A 21,971-nucleotide genomic window follows, 5' to 3' on the forward strand; every position below is an offset into this window, starting at 1 on the left:
GGGAGCCCAGGACAGCGTGTGCACAGTGCCAGGCACACAGTAAGGCCTCCCAAGATCACAGGCGCCTTCCCTTCCCACATCACTGGTTGTTTGTTGGACTTTTCTGCATGCAGATTTGAGAATCTGACATTTTCGTTCAGTCTCCTTCAATTCTCCAGCTTCCCTCTTCCGTAGCATCTTCCTGGAGTCCGGAACGCACCCTTTCCCTCTGTGTGTGTGGGTTTTGTTCTTCCCCCGTGCATTGTGCTTCCTCTCTGTGTCTCTGTGCGCTTCACCTTCTGTCTGTCCCTCCCTCCCCCTCTATCTCTGTCTCTCCCTCTGTGGGCAGCTCCCTTCCCTCATCTCCCGATTCCCAGATTCCCACGTAGAGCATAGTCTCATTCACTCGGCTGCCCGAAGTCAGGATCTGTGATGACTCAGAATTGCTGGGTGGAAGTTTACTTCCCCTCAGCGAACACTTTCTACTAGTCAGTTGGGCAACGTGGTTGTGTAAAGCAGCTGTCAGGGGGAAGGTTTACAAGCACAGAGGGAACACGCTGCTCTCCAGTCAGGTGGGGCACTTCTACTCCACCCTGGGCCGTCCAGGGCAGCGGAAGTACAGCTGGGCCAAGAGCAGCCCTGAGGCCTGGCCCAGCTGTGCCGTTTCCTGGCTGGTGACCTTGGGCAAACCATGGTACTTGCCTCCGCTTCTCCGGTTAAATGGGGGTAAGACACTTAACTCCCGGAGTAGCTGTGTTTCCAGCGAGGTGATAACGTGTGCTGAGAAGCTGGCATCACGCTTGGGTCCTCCAGTTTCCCCTTCACCTACGGCTAAGGCTCCCCCAGCCGCCAGCACTGCATGCCCTTTGGCCTTTGCCCTGAAAACCCTCTGCACGTTCCCCAGATCCGCCCCTCCGCCACTCCAGGCAGGCATCCATGGCCTGCTTAGTATAAGATGCAGTGAGATGAGATCTTCTGGGTCCTGCCTGCTGCTTCAGCCCTGTGCCCATCCCTCCAACCGACGGACCACTTCACCTGAACCTCCAGCCCGTGGGTTATTCAGGGTCTAGGTGCTGTCTCCAAGGACAAGAGATGCAGGACACTTATAGGAGACTCTGGCAAGAGCCCAGGAGAAAGGTCACAGGGCCTGACCTAGAACGGCGGTGACGGGGACAGAAGCCATGCCCCATAGCAGTGGAAGGGACAGATGGATGGACTAGCATCTCACTGTGGAGTTGATGGGAGTGGGTGGAGAAGGAGCCTCTGGAAGCCTGCAACAACCTTTCTGCAGCCTCCAGGAGCCCTGGGTCTGGTCTGAGGAGCTGAGGGCCAGCACCTGTCAAAAGCCAGAGGTCTCTGAAGGCCAGGTTCAGGCCCAGGCTGGAGGTTAGCTTTCCAGCTGGCTTGAGATTGCAGAGAGACTACAGTACACAAGGGTTGCACATGGCCTTTTCCTTCTCTGTGAACCAGGGCCGCTTGGCTGAGGGAGGGGCCTCAGCCAAGCCCATCACTCCATGTGGCTCTGAGGGGACAGGTTCAGGGGCCTCCCCCAACCCCGGCTCCTCCCCGGGGCTGGCAGCTCTGGGTCCCCTGGCAGCCCAGCGGGGAAGGAGACCACTCCTACCCTGGGAACTCAGCCTGGTGCCACCAGTGGGCCCATCCAGCTCTGGGACATCCCCCTCAGGGCTCTCGGGGACCCAGCAACCCCACTGAGTCTGCGTGTACTGAGGGTGCCTTGTTCCTGAGTTACAACCTCTAGTCTCACCTGTCCACAGACTCCTTCAGGAAGGGACCTTGCCTTTTCCATCTTCACATCCCAAGTGCCAAGCCCAGAGCCCGAGTGGACAGCAGGTGCCCAGTTATCCTGGCTCCTCTGCTTTCCAGCTGTGTGGCCTTGGGCAAGTGGCTTGAGTTCTCTGCAGCTCAAGTTCATCTGCTGTGAACAGAGAATAACACCTGTTCCACTTGGGGAATGTGGGAATGAATGAGATCATGGGGAAGAAGCATTTGTGTGCTCACCATCTCTCGAGAGATGGGGAGAGCGCTGGGGAGGCACCTGCAGCTCCGTTTTTCACCTGCTCCCTTCTCAAGGGGGACGAGTGCCCCCCAGAACCTTCCCAATTCAGTTATTTGAGGCTGCAGCTGACACTTCACTCTGCAGCCCAGTTATCTGTTTCCTAGGAAACAAGTGAGAGACATTGACTCTGCAAACACACACACACACACACACACACACACACACTGGCTGCCACCAAAAGTGACAATTAACAGAAAGACAGTAATGTCAGCAGAAGCTAAAAATAAGTTTATGTGCCTTGTGCTGCTCCTCCCTGCGGCCTGGGCACCAAGGAATGGAGGGAAGGGGCGGCACCCTCTCCGACACGGCACTGCACTGTGACCTGCGGTGCCTCTTCTGAATAGGCAGGCTTGGGGGTCCTTCTTTGCACCTCACCACCTGCCTCTCTCCTCCTGGCTTCACCAGGACCAGACCCCAGAGGCCTCTGAAGGTGGGGCCCCAGCACTTTGCTAGTGCACCCTGTCTCTGACTGAGCCCTCTCCTGGCTTCCCTCTCCACCCTAGACTGGGACCCCCGACCCTTGTCTGCAGCCTGGAGCGACACGGCCTTCAGACACCCACAGTCTGCATGTCCACTTCCCTGCCTTCATTCACCCACTGACACCTGCCCTTTATCCTGCCAGTGCCTCCCCAGTCTATAGCACCTCCACCCACCTAGTTGCTCAAGCCAGAAACCGAGGGTTGTCCTTCTGGCTCTCCTCCCACCTCATCCCTCGGCTCAGGCCCTGCCCACCTGCCCAGCCTCGTCTCTGACATCCCTATTTCCATGGCTTGCCCCGCCACCCCCTGACCACGCTGTGCACTCTAGATGTCCATGTTGCTCCCCACGTACTTCTGTCAACTGCAATAAGACCTGAATCAGCCAATGCCCTATCCTCTGGGAAGGCCTCCTGCTTTCCCCGGGCTGAATCTGTGGGTGGCTTTCTCTGGGCACTTTTTTCTTACCTCCATGACAGTAATGATCATTGTACTGCATTAATTATAGGCAACATATGTGCTTACCATGTTTCAGGCTTTGTTCTCAGAGCTTTAGGTGTATTAATTCAAAGAACAATGTTACAGATGTGTGTCTGCTGTGGGCTCCTCTGCTGCCCCAGGAGCTTGGGGAGCAGGCCCCAAGTTTGCCCCGGCTCTACATCAGTCATCTACACACAGAGCTGGCTTCCAGGGGGCTCTGCTAGGGCCCATGTCTGTCTGTTCATTGCTCGAACACCAGGATCTAGAAAAACGTGTAGAACATTTTTATGGAGTGAATTAAATGCATCCTGCACTGAATTGGTGCCCGGTCCCCAAAGGGATGTTCTCTTGGTGTGTTTTCTCTACCTTTTTCCCAGCATACCTGATGCTTTAAAACTGGCTTTTTTGCAATTTGTTGGCAAATAGGGCTTTGTGTGTTTTGCTTCCTTCTTACAATAGCCTAAGCATAGGTTTTGTTACATCGTACAAAGCCTGCCTTAATTGAGAGTTTGAAACTACTAAATAGAATGGCATTCCGATGATCACAAGGAATGAATCCATGCCTAGCTGATGTGGCAACGAGGCGCTTTGCAAAACAGCCAGACTGATAGCAGGAGACACTGCCGGTTCTATGGACACGCTGGTAATCGGAGATGTCTCTTCTTGGTGCAGCATTATTTCACGGTCAACTTCAGCCATGAGAACCAGAAAGCCTTGGAGCTGAGGACGGAGGACGCCAAGGATTGTGATGAGTGGGTGGCAGCCATCGCTCATGCCAGGTACGTCTCACCCACCCCACAGTCCAGGCGGGAGAGATTGAATCCAAGAGCCCTGTCCTGAGCAAAACCAAGTCCCAGGAAAGGAGAAGGAAAGCTGTAAGAAGGGCGTCCTGGCAGGTCCACCTTAGACCCCGGGGCTCTGGGACATGCCTCCCCAGGGTGCACAGGGAGCCAAGTGTCATGAGTAGCAGCATTGCAGCTTCCCCCCTGCTTCAACCCGACAAGCTCCTTTTTTCACACCAGGGGATCTGAGTACTATTTGGTTGGATTACAGGGTCTTATGGCCACAAGCGTCTAAGACCATCACAGTTCTAACCCAGATGCAGCCACTGATTTGCAGGACATGAACTAGTTCTGTCTTTTCCCTGGGCCTTGGTTTTCTCATCTATAGATGGAAATTCTCTAACCCTCTCTGAGCTTGGATGCTCAGGGACTGCAGATCCGCTCTTCCTCTCATTCCCAGCACTGTGTGCCCCTCTCTAGAGGGACTCGCTGGGCTGGGTGGGGAGAAACCTAAGAGGAAAGTATATGCTGCAGAGAAAATGGAGGCTTCCAAGCTGGACTGAGTCGTTCTGGGTCTTGGGGAAACGATGGGTTTGTGGGTTGGGGTGTGGCACCAGCTAACGATCCCCTGGCAGAGCTGAGTACTGTCAGGGTGCAGGGACACCCAGACTCACCCCTCTGAGCAGTGGATCTTTCTGACTGGATAGTATTACGTTTCTGTGTCTACCTTTCTGTAAAATGTAGGCTCCTGGGGGCAGGAAACAAGTGGGATTCTTTGCGTCCCCAGGGCCCGATAAACTAATGTGGATTGGAAGAACGCAAGGATGAATGAATGGATGAAGGATGGATGCACGGTTGGGTGTTGGGTTTATGTAGTGTTGAGTTTATATAAGGAAGATGAACAATAGATGAATAGAGGGTAAATGAATGATAAATAGATGAGTGTTAAAACCATATATGGTTGGAGGAATGGATGGATGATGGATCCATCACGGTGATGATGGATGGATGGATAGATGGATGGATGGATAGATGGATGGATGGATAGGGCCCTTGCTTGAGCCTAGGGTCAAGCTAGCTGACCAGACACCCTTTATTATGGCTATAGGACTGACTTTGGCCCTAAGGTCAGGCTGTGTCCATCCCTGTCCTTAAGGAGTGTCCAGTCCAGCTGTGGAACCAAGTTCTCACATTGAACCAATAGAGTCAGGCTCTGAGTGAGGTGCAGGGCAAACAGGGATGGATGCAACACAGGTATTCCCCAGCCTAGTCTGGAAAACATTAGACAGATGTACAAAAAGCTCTGGCGTGTGAAGGCTGTGTGACGTACAAGGAGAGAGACATACTTTCGTCTTCAGGGAAGTAGAGGAATCTGGGGAAGCTGGAAATGGGGTGACATTTGATCTGAGAAGGGGTCTTGAGGGCTCATATCTAACGGGTTTAGACAGGAGCACTTCAGTCCCTCCTCCAGCCCCCCAAAGGCCTTAAATAAAGGCAGTGATACAGGAAAGAGAATTCCAAGAAAAATGAAGAGACAAGTTTGGATGTCAGAAGGTAGATGAGGTTGGACATTGGGCTGGAACCAGATCAGAAAGGTCTTGAATACCCAGCTGAGATGTTTGACCTTTCCTCTGTGAAGAGTAGGGAGCCACTGAAGGTTTTACACCAGGGGAGTAACATGATCAGAGGTACGACTTGGAGTGGAATTTGCTGGCATTGTGGAGAATGGAATCGAGTGGAAGAACCCAGATTTAGGGAGAAGAGCTGGACCTCAGGCTCCCCAGCACTAAACCAGAGCCAGTAGCAGGGTTGTTTTGAGAACCAAATGAAATTATGTCTGCGACGGGGCTTTGTTAAGTGTTGCAACATTATAGAATTCTAATTTGCTACACATTCTTGATAACCAGGACTATATTGATTTAGAAAATCAATTCATACAAAAATTTTCTGGAGACAATGAGATACTACTACCTGTAGAATCCAGAAGGGCTGAATTAAAAAGGACTGACAGCACCAAATAGTAGAGATGGGGCCAAGTAACCACAACTCACACCACGCCGGTGGGAGCACGAAGTGGTTCAGCCACTTCGGAAAATTGTTAGGCACTTCCTTAAAAAGTTCAACATACAGAGTATACCTACTCTATGACCCAGCAGTTCCACTTCTCAGTATTTATCTAAGAGAAATGAAAACCATCAACCAAAGTCTTGCATGCGGATGTCCTTAGCAGCTTGATACACCATAGGAAGCTAGAAATAGCCAAGGTGTCCATCAGCAGGCAGATGCAGAAAGGAACCTTGATGCCTCTGTGCGATGGGATACCACTCAGCAATAAAAAGGAATTCATGACAAATACGTGTAACAAAACAGATGGATTTTATCGTTGATATGCTGAGTAAGAGCCCAACACGAAATAGGACACGCTGTCTGATTCCTGTTACATGAGACTCTGAACCAGGCGAAACTAAACTGGGGTGATAGAAATCCAAACAGTAGCTGCTTCGGGGGTGGGGATAGACTGCGAAGGGGCACGAGGGGACTTTACCTTTATCTCGGTTAGGGTGTAGGCATTTATCAAAACCAGCCAAACTGTGCATTTGAGGTCTGTGCTTTCCATCATATGAGCATTAAACCTCAAATTTTAAAAATGAATTATATCAGTGAGAGAGAATGTTGTAGCTCTCTATTGCTCCACGACAAATGATCACAAACGAAGCAGCTTAAAAGAACACCCATTTGCCATCCCACAGCTCCCCGGGTCAGGAGTCTGGGCTCGGGTGCAATCTCTGCTTAGGGTCTCACAGGCTGAAATCAAGGAATCAGCCAGACTGGCCTCTTAACCTCGAGGTTCTGGAGAAGTCTCTGCTTCCAGGCTCATTCCTATTGTTGGCAAGATTCAGTTCCTTGTAGGGCTGCAGTCCCTGTTTCCCTGCTGGCTGTCAACCAGGGATGGCTCTCAGCTCCGCGAGGTCACTTGCATTCCTTGCTGTGTGGCGCCCTCCATCCTGAAGCCTGGTTTCTTCAAATTTTTCTCCAGCCGCAACTCTCCAACCTCCTCTTCGGTGGCCAGCCAGAGAAAACTCCCCATTTTAAAAGGCTCATGTGAAAGGGGGAGGGTATAGCTCAGTGGTAGAGCGCGTGCTTAGCATGCACGAGGTCCTGGGTTCAATCCCCAGTACTTCCATTAAAATAAATTAAATAAATAAATAAGTAAATAAATCTGATTACCTCCCCTTCTCCCCAAAGAAATAAACAAAATTTTAAAAGGTTCATATGATTAGGTCCAGCCCACCTAGCTAATCTGCCTATCAGCTAAGCCATTCAGCATAACCTAGTAACAGGAGTAAAAACTTACCACATTTATATTATGCAGGGCCTGCAAACCAAGGCAGGAAATCTTGGAACTATCTTAGAATTCTGTCACAGAGAGGACAATAATTCCGTAAGTAACTCACTAAATTAGAGGTTGGTTCCAAGTAGCCAATAAATTGTGAATCACTTAGTTGACAGAAGTGCTGCCAAGCCCACGCGGGCCTCCAGCAGCCTGACAGCGAGTGTTTGCATCTGTGGGGACCTCTGTCCACCGCGCCGTCCGCTAGGGCCTGGAAGCTCTCACACAGTGTGTTGTTTGCTCCTGATGACAGCCCAGTGAGTGGGTCCCTTCAGCCCCACTTGACAGATGAAGCCAGTGAGATTCAGTGGCACACAGAGGGTGGCTCCTGAGTGGAAATTGGGGTGCCCCAGATCTTGGCTCCCAGCTTTGGGCTCTGTGACTCCCAACAAACCAGAAACCTGCCCTCCCCAAAAGAGGAGCCATTGGGCCAAATGGCACCACCTGTCTTTGAACGAAAGCTTCTCCCATCCTTTTGGAAGCCAGGGGGAAGGGCCAGTTGTACATGCTGATGGTTTGTCTTCCCTGGTCAAGCCCTGGGGTCTGAGTCAACCCAGTGGCCTCAGAGGAACATCCCCCTTTTGGCCTCAGACTGGGGCGGGGGTCACAGCAATGGTCACTGGTAAGGGAAACAGAGCCACCTCCCCTAGAATAGTCACCACCAGCCAGTCTGGCTTACACTGGGCTTGTTAGGCAGCTCCTGGGCCCACATAAGCCACAGATTCTTCCCTGGGAAGCTGGCTGTGTGACCAAAGAGGGGACGATAGACTACGAGCGTTCTTTAACCTCAGATCATCGCATACATCGCGAGTGTACGTGCGTGTGTGTGTCAGGGGACAGACTGGCTCTCTTCCACGGTGAGAATGAGTAGTGGGTATTCTTGCATGTGCCTAATTTAGTTTTTATTTACATACACATAGTAGATACATTCTGTAGACAAGAATAAGCACTGTCGTGTATGAATAGGGGTAGGGACGCCATGTGCTCTCCCACTGTATGCATAATATTCTAGTACTACGGGATGCCTCTGTGGTATGTGTATATACAGCAGGCAGTGTACAGAATGTAACACGGAGTGTGACTTACGGTCTGCATCTCAGTGAGGACTGTGCGCCCAGCTAGCCGGCCGCGCGGGAGAGTGAAGACCTGCGTCTTCAGGGACTTGCGCCCCATTCCAGCTCCAGCTTTGATGCTCACTGACTGTTGTTTGAGGCCTGAGTTTCCATTTATAGAATGAGACCATTGGCCTTTCTTGATTCCTGAGTTTCCTTCCAGCTCCAAGAGTCTGTGAGTCTATAAAGACGGGGCTGCACAAGGAGGTGCTCATTAAATCCTGATTGATGAGAGGGAGGAGGGGAAGGAGAAGAGGGGGGAGCAGGGGAAGGAGTAGGGAAGGGAGGGAGGAAGAGCGGGAGGGTGAAGGGAAGAAAGGGAGGCAGAGCTGGATCAAATCGTCCTGCAGATAAAACTGACTCCCGGTTCTGAAGCACCAGGCTTCAGAGCGCCGTCACTCAGCAAACTAATGAAGGCCCTGGATTTTCGCACCCCTGGAGTGGAGAGAGGTGTGGGGATGTGAAAAAGGCTTCCTTCATGCTCTCAGCTGAATTTCCTTTGCAAGTAAAGACAATTCAGCCTCTTGGGAAATTCGGAAAATTTTAAAACCTGATATTCTAGTTTAAATTCATTTTAATAAGAGAAGCACAAAATCCTCATTTTAATCAAGTAGTATTACAAACCAAAGAATTCTCTCTTAGAGCCTGTTATTTTTAGAAGCAGGTTGGGGAGCAAGACGGTAGCTCTGATCTGTGGATGGGGTTTTGTCCCCTGGGACCTTGCCCATCCTTTGCTCCCTGCTGGGCTGCTGCCAGCTCTGCCCCTCTGTTCCCTCCCACCTTCAGGGCACAGCTGGGGTGGCCTCCTTCTCTGACCCCACCAGGGACCAGGCTGTATGTAGTCTCCACTGCCCCCCACCTCGCTACCCAGCCCCTTCCTTGCAATAGCAAAGCTGTTTCCCGCCCTCGGCCTCCTGGGGTCCTGACTGCAAACCTGGGGGGTTGTACGGAAACTGTTATTGTTCTTTGTTGCCAGGAGGGAACTTCAGGACCTTGTGTGACACAGCTCCTGAGTCTGTGACAAAAGCCAGTGTCCTTCACCCGGCACCCCACAGACTAGCCACATCCAGGGTACCCGGAAGGTCCTGTCAGTAGATGTCAGACTGCAAAATGTCCTCTCAGTCTGGCAAATGAAAGATAGAGCTGGTGACCCCAGAGAGGGACCCAGTTCCTCTGGGTGCTGGGGACTAACGCCAGGTGGCCAAGGGTGGAGGCGCAAAGGGCAGGAAGGACCTTGGGGACCAACAGAGAGGCAGAGGGACAGTCCAAGGTCCCTCAGCTGGTGGATGTGGGAGCTGGGGCTGAGCCCAGGCAGATTGGGTCCGAGAGGGAGGACTGGAGACCTGGACCACAGACCTCGTTGCAGACACTCCCAGAGACCGCTAAACCTTCCCTCCCAGTCTGTGCCTGCCTTTCAAGTCTCCTGCCCCGTGCGCTACCCAGATGGGCACCTTCCCCATAGAATGTTGGGGTTCCCTTTCAGAGCCTCTCTGCCCTCTGAGACTGGACCCGCTTTATGGAATCAGATTTCTCCCCACTTTGACACCTTCAAGTGCTGGTGCTGTGGGTGTCAGGGAGAAGTGGGCACGTGATGCTCCCCACCTGCCCTGCTAATCTTCCAAGTCCCACCTTCCCACCCTCCCCCTAGTTGCGATGCTCTGCAAATCTGAGACATGGTCGTTTACACAAATGCTGGGGCCACTTCTTCACTCCTCTGACCCTTTGGGGTGCTATCTGATCTGGCCCCACCTAAACATCCAGCCCCATTGCCAATTATCCCCAACACAGGCCTTCCACCCAAGGCTACTCTTGAATAGGCACATGCCCAGAATGCTGGGTTTGGAGTCAGAAGGCCTAGGTTCCAATTCTGGTGGGAGAGGGGGGATCTTCCTCCAGGAAGTCTTCCCTGATTACAGGTCCTTGTTGCTAGCCTCTCTTCTTAATCTTACAGCGCTAACAGCCTGTGGTGCACGATTTGGAACCCAGGTATACTGTGCAGGTTCTTCAGATGGTGGAATCTAGGTACCTGACCCTCCTCTGTATGTCATCCATCCACTCACTTGCATCCAGGGAACAGATGTTCGCTGAGCATCTTCTAGTCTCAGACACTGTGCTAGGCCCTGGGGAGACAGGGCTAAGCAGCACAGGCATGCCCTCAGAGAATGCAGGCTCTCCTCAGGGAACAGAAATAACTGAAAACAACCAATCATCTGGCCAGTGCTGTGGTAATAGCAGCCCAGTGTACTGCAGGAACACCCTACACGGTCTGGGGGAGAGGGCAGGGAAAGCTTCGTGGAGATGACATTTCAACTGGGACCCGCTCTGGGAAGGAGGATGGAGCTAGCCCAGAGAGAGAAGGAGGGAGGAGGCCTGTTACAGACAGAAGATCTATCTGTGCAAAGGCCCAGAGGGGTGAGGTGTGGGGCGAGGTGAGCAGAGAACCAGTGGAGGAACCAGAGGTCAGAGTGTGAGCCCAGAGCTGGGGAAGGGGCCAGAGCAATCAACGCCAGCACAGCAGCCAGGTCAAGGCCTCGGGCACTGTGTCTGGGAGTCAGGACCTTCTCTTAAGGGCAGCCAGTAGGTGAGCCCCACTCCTGCTTGGATGTGTAGAGGACAAGGAGTCAGTGTCTAATCTGCCGTGCCCATCTGTCCGCAGCTACCGGACCCTGGCCACGGAGCACGAAGCTCTGATGCAGAAGTACTTGCACCTGCTGCAGATCGTGGAGACCGAGAAGACAGTGGCCAAGCAGCTACGGCAGCAGATTGAGGATGGGGAGATCGAGATTGAGCGGCTCAAGGCAGAGGTGACTGTGGGCCAGGGGCACAGGGGTGGCCAGCTGGGGGCCCAGGCCCCAGACCCAGCGTCTCAAACCTCAGGCTCCCCAGGGTCAGGGTGGCACAGGATGGGCAGGAGGGACCAGCTCCCAGCCACAGCTGTGCCAGCCTCCAAACTTAAAATCAGCGATGCTGGCAGAGTGGGAATGTCCTTTGGTCAGATCTGGGTTCAAAGCCCACCTCTGCCACACAACAGTGGGATCAGAACCGTCTGGCCATATCACATAAGGTCTGTGACTCTGAGCTGAGGAGGGGAATATGAAAACACAGATTCCTGCAGTCGGGGTCAGCTACAGAATTTGCAGGGCCCAGTGCAAGGTGACAATGCAAAGCCCCAGCCAGTGTGGGGGAAGTCAGTCTCCTCTTCCCACTGCCCACTGCCCCCTCATAGCAGACAGGCCACCCCCAGCTTCAACCTCCAACTCCCCTAACCTCTGCACCATGATGATGCACTCAGTACCTAGATTCGGGTGGGCCCCTGCTGAGTCACCCACCTAATGCTCCAAGGACTGCCAGCCCAGACAGCTGTCTCCTCGCCCTGCCCGGAGACAACACAGGTGCACACGAGACCCACCCTCTCTGTACCTACACCTAGGTCCCTGCAGAGGGCAAAGGGGGGCAGTGAGACACTGCCGGGCTGATTTGACCCATTGCCATCAGACGTTTGCAGAGGTTTGGGGCCTGTGTTGCTGGGGTGAGGGAAGCAGTCACCTGAGCACTTATCCCAGGGAGACAGGAACACGCATGAACTGAGGCTCCAGGCTCCTGGGGCATGCCCCACTGTCCCATCAGCCACCACTTACAAAACACAGATTCAGAGAGAAGATTCTTAAGAATTTCAAGATGGAGACTGCTAAGCTTGAAGCCCCGAGCACCTGGCCTTATGAACACAGGGCCCCATCACACCCATGAAGCCAGCTCTGCCTGGAATGCTCAAAGATCCAAAGTTGCCAATTCCACCTTGTCGTGCAGCTGCAAAGCTCTGAACTAATAGTAACGTCAACTTGGAACTTCAGATGGATCAAAAATTTCAGATTCAGTGCACTTTCCCCAGCCTCACACCGGGCACCTTCAGACATGCTTCCTTAGTCAGTCGCCGCAACCATCCCGAAAGGAACCAGGCTCAGAGAGCTCAAGTCAAGATCACACAGCTGGAGGCGTCAGAGCCAGGACTGGAGCCCAGGTTTGTCTGTCCACCTGCCAGTCTCTCCACGCCGCTCGTAGCCTATTCCCTCACTGTTCCCAGGATGGGGCTTGTCCCAGCTCTAAACCGCCTGGTTCATTCTGGGATCTATTCTAGCACAACAAACATCCTTGACTCCAAGCTGAGCCCGTCAGGGACCAGGGAAGAGGTCTGGCCTCAACACCCAGTTATTAGCTTTGTGATCAAGGGTGTCCAGGAGTCATTCATTCATTCACCCACTCATTCACTAAATGCCTCGATCATCTGACCACTGTCTCCTCTTCCCCAGTCTTCTCCCCTCCAGTCACTTGGGGCTCCATAGCAGTGAGCTGTGCACCCCTTGGCCTTTGCACATGCTGGTTTCCTGTTTGGAAAGCCCTCATCACCTCCACACTTCCCTGCCTGGTGAAACCCTCCCAAGCTCAAATGCCTCCTCCTGGGCACTCCTGGCCTGGCTGGGAGCGTGCTCCCTGCCCCCTGCTCCCACACTTGTCCACACTCAGGGTGCCTCAGCAGAGCCAGCTCCACGCGTGTCTGTCCCCCACCAGCCTGGCAGGAACTCCTTGAGGGCCGAGTGAGTCCTTATCTGTCACTCCCCTTTGCTTAGCACACAGTAGGTGCTCAGTGAGGGCTTGGTGAATGAACGGATGCGGCCTATGTGGTAGACACTAGAGGCAGAAGTCTCTACCCTTAGGGTCTGACTGTGGTCAAGTGTGAGCGGTGCAACAGTAGAGCTTGCAGGGTGAACCCCAGCAGGAAGGAAGTCATTTTATAGCCAAACGTTCATGTTGCATATGGCTAAAAAGGGTTTGGGGTTTGTAGGCCAGTGAAGGTGTGGGTGCAAAGGGCAGAGCCCCGTTTGGTGCCGGGGTGCAGAAAGCAGGTCAGTTGTGAGTGATTGTGTGCATGTGTGTGTGTCAGAGTGGCAGCAGAGGCCCATTTGGTGGGAATTTGGAGCAATGCTTCCAATCGAGTGCATCAACCTCCAGGGCAGAAGTTTTTTTTAAAAGAGTTTGAAAGAAAGACCAGCTTGGTAAAGCTTTCTGGCTGTAGCCCCCTCACCCCGTCTCTTTCTCTCTCACACACACACACACACAAACACGCACACACACACACATGCACACACATCCTGCAGGGCAGAGGCAACCTCTTTGCTCTCCTTGGGCTCTAGACAGGTGGAAACAGAGTCTGTTTCCCAGGAAGTAGGCCATCAGGCAGGCAGGCACTGAGAAGCCAAGGAAGTGCTGAGTGACGCCAGTGACAAAGGCAGAGGTCTTAGAATGTCTGAGCTGGGAAAGATCAGAAGACACCGAAATCCATAGAAGGAGGGACTTATTCAAGGTTGTTCCAAGGTCACCTCCAGCACTGGAGTCCAGGCTCAAACTTGGATCTGTAGGCCCCAGATCCTTGGCCTGTGCCTGCCCCACAACTTACTCCCCCTCTCTGAGGGGCCAGGCCTGATAGAAGGGTGCCTGCTAGGGAATGACTGTTGCCTGGAGGGCCCCAAGCTCTCACGGTCCACCTTTCCTCTGAGAGCCAAATAAAATTCCTCAAGCTCCCTTCCCACTTATTCCCAAGGATCCTCAGGGGCCTTACATTCTCCTGGCCACCTCTTTTAAATTTTGCTTTTAAATTCTGCTCTCCTGACTTACTGCCTCACTTGCCACAGCAGCTGTCTTTACACTGTCGTTACTGCTCTTTGCCCCCCCGGGCGGTCCCACCATGTCAGGATGAGCTAGATGATGCTGCAGTAACAAACACCCCCCGAATCTTAGTGACTGGAAACAACCAAGGTTGCTTTCTCACTCACACTACCATGGTGTCCATGGTGGGTTCTGCCCCACAACCTTCTCACTCTGAGTCAGGAACACGGGCTGACGGGGCTCCCATCATCAGGAAATTCACCAGTCTTGTGGCAGGGGACAGGAACGTGGGAAGTGATGTGACACCACTGCCCACATTTCTTTGAGCAAAGCAAGTCACGTGACCACACCTGACTTCAGGGGATTGAGAGATACCATCCTGCCGTGTCTGAGGAGGAGAACCAGGGTATCCAAGAAAGCCCCCGTGACTACCCAACCGCGGCTCCTCCTTCAGTTCTCAAACCTCATGATACTGGCTGCCGTGTGTAACAGACTTTCCAAAAGTTTTGGATATAAGAGAGAGGGGGTTCCGTTACTGAAACAGAAAACAGCTTAAAAATGAATGGAAGACACCCCTGCCGTCATGTTGTTCAGCCTTTCTGCTGTGAGGGTTTGACCTCCTCTCCTCCCCCTCCCTCTGGCCATTTGGTCGGTGGGGGTGTCACTTATAATCTGTTCATCAACCAAGACCCTCACCCTGCATCCAGGGATGCTGGAACCGGCTCATATCACCATGCAAGAGCCAGCTGTTAAACGTTCAAGAATTTCACCAGCTAGTTATTCAACCTTTGAAAGTAGCTTAAAATGGGCTGAGGTAGGAACGCTCACACCGTAGAAACTGACAAGTGCTACCAGTCAGTTTTCCTTGCAGAGAGCTGGGTCAGTAAGGATTTACCAATATATTATTGTCTGCATCTTTTTTCAGGACCAGCTACAGAATTTGCAGGGCCTGGGGCACAGTGAAAACGCAGGGCCCTTAGGAAGTTCAAAGCCACAACAGCAGAGCCTTTGATCAGCATTGGGCCCTTCTAAGCCCAGGGCTCTGCACGGGTCACACATCCAGGAGTCAGCCCTGTCTCTGCTTCCCCTATGTACTCTCCAACCCTATAGCCCCCATCCCTCGCCACCTCTCCCTGGAGGGGACAGGAGAGCACACCCAAACAAAAGTCTGCACAAAACTTCACAAAGCATAACTCTCCACGTCTGTCTCTTCTCCTGCATCTAAACAGCTCTGTCAGGCCTCATCTTTCATAACCAAAAAGCGCTAAGGACCCCCTAAAACAAAAGGCATGTCCACAGCTGAGAAGAACCCTCCCTGCCTCTAGAATGCTCAGTTTGGCACCATTTCATTGTTTTAACAGTGATTTTTCTCCTATTTACGATTGCAGGTAAATTTGGAGAGCAAAGGCAGGCCCTAAAGGTGCAGAATAGGAATTGAGATACAGTCATAATATTTTACTGGCTTGGAAACACTCAGACTCCTGGAAGGCTGAGTCTGGAAGAAACTGAGGAGATCTTTAGTTCAGGGTTTAAAAATGAGAATTTAGCCATGGAATCCATTTTACAACCTTTGACATGGTACCCCAATATATCCAATAGGTCAATGAGGGGACTGCTCTGGGAGAAGTAAGAAAGGGTGGCCGTGACCCCTAACCTTGCAGCCCCTCCCCAGCTGCCCTCTCATGGTGCACCCTCCATGCCTTGAGTCCTCCTTCCCATCCCTCCTCCTGCCATCCTCACCACTGCCACCCTGGCACATAACACCCTGTCATACCTGTGCCTTTGTTCACACCATTCCCTCTGCTCAAATTCCCTCTATCCCACAGCCCTCTTGTTGGGCTCTTATTTGTCCTTCAAAACCCCTTCTGCATAGCCCTTGCCACTTTCATGGTGAGACACTACCTTTGCAGTAGGTGCACACCTGTCTTCTGGTTTTGCCTTATCAGATTAAAAGTTACCTCTGTGGGTGTCTGACCCCCTTCTTAAGCTGGAAGCTCCTCCAGGGAAGGGATTCGACTTACCCACCTTTGGCTGTGTCTCACCAATGCCCAACACAAAGACCCCGTCAGGACACACTGGTAGTGTTGGCCTAAAGGGAGACTGAGATGGGCATCCGTGGGGCTTGGAAGATGCCAGAAGGTGTCAAGAAGGAAGGAGAGAGAACTGAGTTGTGTGGCAGCTGTTTTAAAAGCAAGAAATACAGAGATCTTTAGTAAAACCTTGGAGGCTAACAAAAAGAAAAAGGCCTGGATTGATTCCATCATCAATTACTGCCCTGACTAAATGCATCCTGGATTAAAGACATTATCTCCAGAGAAGGAAGTAGGATGGGGCAGAAGCTGATGCTCAGTGCCTCAAAGGGGCGTGGCTAACAGAGTTTTCCTATGATGGTCAAGAAGGCTAGACCATGGGTGGCGAGCGGGCAGGGGCCAGCAGAGACACTTGGCATTGAGCCAGGTCGGACAGGCAGAGCTGGGCTCTAGCCAGCAGGCTGGGGCATGAGTCAGGGTCCCAACCCTGCTCGGCCTTCATTGATGAGGTCAGCTGAGCACGATTCAGACACCAACCAAGCAAAGCAGGGTCCAAAGCAAATCCATCTCCAGAAGAGACCTGCCAGGGTTGGAGAGAGGCTGCCTCCATGAGCTCACCTGCCACTGGCTCCTGGCGGGGATGGGCCGTAGCCCAAGACTTCTGCAGCGCCCCCAGGCTCACGAGTCTCCAGAGCTTTGCCCACCTGGCTTGATCCTGAAACAAAGACTCCAAGGCTGTCGGTGTGGCCTGTGCATGTAGCATAGCGCCTGACCTCATTGCATCTATTTTTTGCCCTGGTCCCTGCTGAGTAGATGTCCTGGAATGCCTCTCTCTGAGGCAAGTGCCATCAGCTTTAGCTATAGACTACACACACACTCACTCCCCGGCATCCTAAAGAAAGAAGGGTTCCGTGTGCAGATCCCAAAACTGGCAAAGAAAGCAGACTGGCAAGGAGGTGATGATACCAAGCCAGAGGTGGGTGTTGCCTGGGCACCCCTGCATCTCTGAGCTCTCCAAGAGCCTGCCTGTGCGTGTGTGCATGAGTGTGAGTGTGTCTCTTAGCCCTTTAGAGAGCAGATCGAAGAATCAGCCTTTATTTCAATGTGCAGGTGTTCTCAGAGAATTGAAAGAAACGGAGTGGAGGAGAGAAAAAAGAAAAGCCCGTGTCAGCACTGACTATTTCTCAGCTGCTCTGCAAGCACAGGCCAGGGTAATTTTAGCAACCCGCGAGTAGAGAGCCGGTAACGGTTCCATTTTGCTTTCAAAGTGCTCCATTCGCTCAATTGTGAGAGCCCATTCATCCTGCGGTTCAGCAAGTGGCCTTGAGGGGACAAAGCCACGTGCTCTGAAGAGGAGCAGCGCCGGCTTTGTGGCGGTGTTTGTGGATTCCCCTGAGCTGCTATCTTTAGACACGTGGGGCTTGGTGACTGCAGTGGTTTCTGGTGGTTGAGGTTTTTGTCGCTGCTGTTCTCTGATTCTTTTTTTAATTTACTTATTTATGTAGCCAACAAATATGTGTTAAGTGCCCAGCCCCACACTAGGTACCAGGAGCATATTAATGAAGGAAACAGCGCCGTCCTTACCTCGCTGAGCTCACCGCTGAGATGGAGGAGTGAATAGGTGACACCAGCACTTTCTCTGGAAGATCGGCAGCGCGGTGGGAGCCCCGGTGGAGGACACCCAGCAGAGACTCTCAGACGCTCGAGTGGCAGCAAGGAGCCCTGCCCGGGAGGATGCACCACTGGCCTGTCCACCTGAAGAGTGCCAGCAGCCCCGGCCGCGGTGCTGCTTAAGGTGCCCCTTCTCCTAGGCGCCACTCCCTTGGTTTTGACCTTGCTGCTGGGCTGACCTCTCTGATCCCCAAATCTGGCAAATGAAGATTCTCAGATCATCTCAAACGTTCGTTTCAAGGGCTGTTCCATTTTTCTAGGCCACAGTTTCCAGGTTGTGCTCCAAAGAGGGAGGGGACAGTGAAGCCAGCCATGCTTTCATCTGAGGTCATGCTAGGGATCCAGGTTGGTTTTGTTTGAAAAAATAAAGGGACTCCCTAAATGTCCATCAATGGATGAATGGATAACAAAATAGGGTCTGTACATACAATGGATGTTACTCAGCCTCTAAAAGGAAGGAAATTCTGCACGTGCTGTGACAGGGATGAACCTGGAGGACATCAAGCTGATGAGAGAAACCAGACACAGGAAGACGAATACTGTGAGATTCCACTCAGATGAGGTGCCTAGAGAAATCCAATTCCCTGAGACAGAATGTAGAATGATGGGGGGAGGGGAAATGGGGAGTTATTGTTTAACAGGGGCAGAGTTTCAGTTTGGGACGATAAGATTGTCCTGGAGATGGATGGTGGTGATGGTTGCACAACAGTGTGAATGTACTTAATGCTGCTGAACTTTCACTTAAACTGGTTAAAATGGTAAATTTCACATATACAACAATAAAAATTCAAAAATAAAGGGACTGAGGGTTTAAGGAGTAGGGAAAAGAATCCCAGATTACAAATGAGGTTCTTGCAACCCAGAGAGCAGAGAGATCTCACCCAGGGTCACTCGGAGTTGGAGCCCAGCTGCCCTGGACCCAGGTGGACAGGCTGCCAGTCCAGTGCTCACTCAGAGACCTCTGGCTCATGACCTCACTCAGAGCAAGGGACATGAGCTGCAGTACCACCGGCACTCAGGGAGACCAGACGAGGCACTCACTCAGCACGCCTCGCCCACCGGTAGCCAGAGGGGTGGGGCCTCCACCAGCCATGCCCCTCTGGGCACCTGACCTGTGTTTCTGTTGCAGATCACATCCCTGCTCAAGGACAATGAGCGCATCCAGTCCACCCAGACCATCACCCCCAACGACGAAGACAGCGATATTAAGAAAATTAAGAAGGTCTGCACCATACCTCAGGGCTGCCACAGCTGCCCCAGCCCTCTTTAGAGAGCCTCCTGGCACAGCCCAGGGTCTGCAGTGTCACCTACTGTCCCACTTCTCCCAGAGCCTGCCACCCTCACCTCTGGTCCAAAGGCAGAACCAACAGCCCCTTACCCCTGACCTACACCTGGTCAAGCCATTTCTTCTGGTTGTCCCTGTGAGGTAAGGTGGTGCAGCCCCATTTTATAGATAAGAAAACTGAGGCTCTGAGAGAAGAAAGAGTGGGTGGAACCAGGGCAGGAACCCAGGCTGTGAGATTCGAAGTTGAGAGCTTTCCTCACAACAGCCTCAATACGACCCCAGGCCACTTTCTCCACTGTCACGACCTTGTATGCCTGCCCACCCCCCAGCCACTGTCGTGCAAACACTTCCTCTCACAGCTGCCCTCTTTCATTCCCAGCAGACTTCAGCTTGAGAACCAGTCTCTGTAAGGCCCCATAGTTGGCCCCACTGGTCTGACTCTATTATAGAGTCCAGGAGGGGCAGGCATCTCGGGATGTATCGGAGATTTGCCCAGCAGCCGGAGGACGGACCAGCACCACAGGCCACCTCGTGGAGAGGGGTGTGGAGGGGAAGAGTATGGTCTGTGCTTGCAGCTTGCTAGACGTGAAGCAGGAGAGCCTGATTCACCCTAAGGAAAACAAGTGAAATGGAAAATCCTACTAGTTGAGGGTGTAAAAGGACCCCAGTGCCATCCAGACCAGAAACTGCGAACTGGCATCCCACAGGCCGAGTTCAGCCTACCAGCATGTTTGGGGTTTTTAGCCCACACGGTGGCTTTTTTTTTTTTCCCTTTTTAATTTTTTACCAGTGCTTTAAAATCTAAACATTTCACATGAAAATCTGTATTTCTGGTTTCTCAAAAATAGAAATAGCTAACATTCATTATTCACTTTCTATGTGCCAGACACTGTTCTCAGAGCTCTGTGCAGATGAATTCGTTCCTAACTAGAAGCCCTCTGAGGTTTTATTATTACCTGCATTTCCCACATTCAGGAGCTGAGGCACAGAAAGGCAAAGTGACTTGCCCAGGTCACACAGCCAAGTATTTGCAGACATTTAAACCCTGGCCACCAAGCTCCAGAGCCCACATCCTCAGTCAGTAGGACACACCATCTCCTGGAAAGCAGAAGGTCCTGCAGCCTTGGGCCCATCTCCTACACGCAATGACTGTTGGCCCCAGGCCAGGTGCTGCCCTATTAGGGCCCACCCCGCCAGCTTCATGATCTATAGGACCTGCCAGGCCCCCATGGGCATCAGGATTTGCCACCAGTGCCTCCCAGGTCTGAACCAAGTCCTGCCCAGGCCCTTCCTTCTCTACTATGGCTCCACTGGCTTCCTGGCCCAGGTTCAAAAGCCATTTTGTTTGGGACATTTTGTTAAGTACCTACTGAAATCCACCTCTGTTCTTTTATTTTCACCCTCCTGGGGCCTCAGAGCAAGGCTTCCTACCTTCAAAGAGAAGTGTAAGGGCTGAGGCCAGGCCTCTCCTTCCTGTGACAAAGGTCCCTGGCCGACGGGTCCGCACTCAGCAGGCTGCACCTGCTGTTCATGGCCAGTGCCCTTTCCAGCTGATAATATTCTGATGAGTGCTTGGCCCGTGGCCCCTGCATCCCCAGGCCCCCCACCCCTGCACCGCCCAGCACCCTTGCTCCTGGTGGCCTGTGTGCAGCCCCTGAGCTCGCACACAGCTCAGCAGCAGGAACCCAGGAGGAACCCAAGCTCGGTGGCGCCTTGATTGGGAACATGCGAATCCTAGAACAATTCTGTGTCTGTGAATCAAGGCCCTTCCCAATTTCTTGCCAAAACGAGGCCACGCCAAGCAGCCCAACTCCAAGACGGGTGAGTCAGGTGTCCAGTGCACCTCCCCGCAGAGGCAGGGGAGAGGCTCCAGGCAGGCGCCGATGAGGCCCAAGCAAATTAACTAATTTGCCATGTTCTCTTCAATTTGATAATCGCCCTCTTTCCAGGCGAGCTTTAATTGAAACTTCTGGGCTTTCAGACCAGTCATTAGACAAGATGAGATGTGAGCCGTGCCCAGCACAGCCCAGCAATCCTCTGTCCTCAAGCCACCTCCCATGATGGGGACTCGGGGCCACACTTTTCCTCCTTCAGAGAATGCTCCTTCCAAGGCAACCTGAGGGGTCTGGTCTAAATACAGGGGTTTGGGCCGGGGATTTGCATTTTTAACAAGCTCGCAGGAGGTGCCGATGCTGCCAGTTGGTGGACCACAGTTTGAGTCCGGCCATCATTTCATTAGCCCCGTTGCACAGTTGGAAGGTTGGCTCAAAGGGCCCTTGCAGGCAGCAACATCAGGCCCAATCTTTGAGCTCTTTTCCCTACACACCCAGCGTGGAGAATGACAAAGCCCTGGTCCCTGCCTGTGGGGCGCTCACGGCCTGAAAGAACAAAAGCCGCGACTAATGGGAGACTCTCGCGCTGGTCCCCAGGTGCAGAGCTTCCTGCGGGGCTGGCTGTGCCGGCGCAAGTGGAAGACCATCATCCAGGACTACATCCGCTCGCCCCACGCCGACAGCATGCGGAAGCGGAACCAGGTGGTGTTCAGCATGCTGGAGGCCGAGGCCGAGTACGTGCAGCAGCTGCACATCCTCGTCAACAACTTCCTGCGCCCGCTGCGGATGGCCGCCAGCTCCAAGAAGCCCCCTATCACACATGACGATGTCAGCAGCATCTTCCTGAACAGGTGCGCACCCCCGAAGGTTGGCCCCGCCTTGGGGTGCTTCGCCAAGGCGGGGAGAGGGAGGCTGGCCGGCACTGAGCCCAGCTTTGACACCAGCCCTCATCTAGTTCCCACCAAATGCAGTTGAGGAAACTGAGGCCCAGAAAAGGAAGGAAGCTGCTCGAGGTCCCGTGGCTAGAAGCAAGGGCCCCGACAGTTACGGGCAGGAGTACAGATGGAGGCCCACGTAGTATGTGTCTAAACTAGTGGTTCAACTGGGGCAGTGATTGGAGGCAGTTTTGATTGTCAAAACTTGGTGAGGGTTGTGGGGAGGGTTTGCCACTGGCATCTAGTGGGTAGAGGCCAGA

General features: G+C 52.8%; 1 protein-coding gene and 1 non-coding gene across 6 annotated transcripts in view; both read left to right on the forward strand.

The window, feature by feature from the left end:
- Nucleotides 1-21,971, forward strand: part of RASGRF1 (Ras protein specific guanine nucleotide releasing factor 1) — a 95,022-nt gene that overhangs the window by 15,170 nt on the left and 57,881 nt on the right. For all 5 annotated transcript variants that reach the window (XR_012502605.1, XR_012502607.1, XR_012502606.1 and 2 more), the window contains exons 2-5: nucleotides 3,685-3,791; nucleotides 10,954-11,101; nucleotides 18,789-18,881; nucleotides 21,374-21,627. Coding sequence is in view for 2 of the 5 variants with exons in the window: in XM_074353943.1 (XP_074210044.1) it covers nucleotides 3,685-3,791; nucleotides 10,954-11,101; nucleotides 18,789-18,881; nucleotides 21,374-21,627 (602 nt within the window). In the remaining 3 variants the exon portion in view is untranslated. The remainder of the gene's footprint in view (nucleotides 1-3,684; nucleotides 3,792-10,953; nucleotides 11,102-18,788; nucleotides 18,882-21,373; nucleotides 21,628-21,971) is intronic.
- TRNAA-AGC (transfer RNA alanine (anticodon AGC)) lies at nucleotides 6,906-6,978 on the forward strand. Its single transcript has one exon. It is a non-coding gene; the product is annotated as a tRNA-Ala (tRNA).

This window comes from Camelus bactrianus, chromosome 27 (assembly GCF_048773025.1).
Source record: "Camelus bactrianus isolate YW-2024 breed Bactrian camel chromosome 27, ASM4877302v1, whole genome shotgun sequence".
Classification (NCBI taxonomy): Eukaryota; Metazoa; Chordata; class Mammalia; order Artiodactyla; family Camelidae; genus Camelus; species Camelus bactrianus.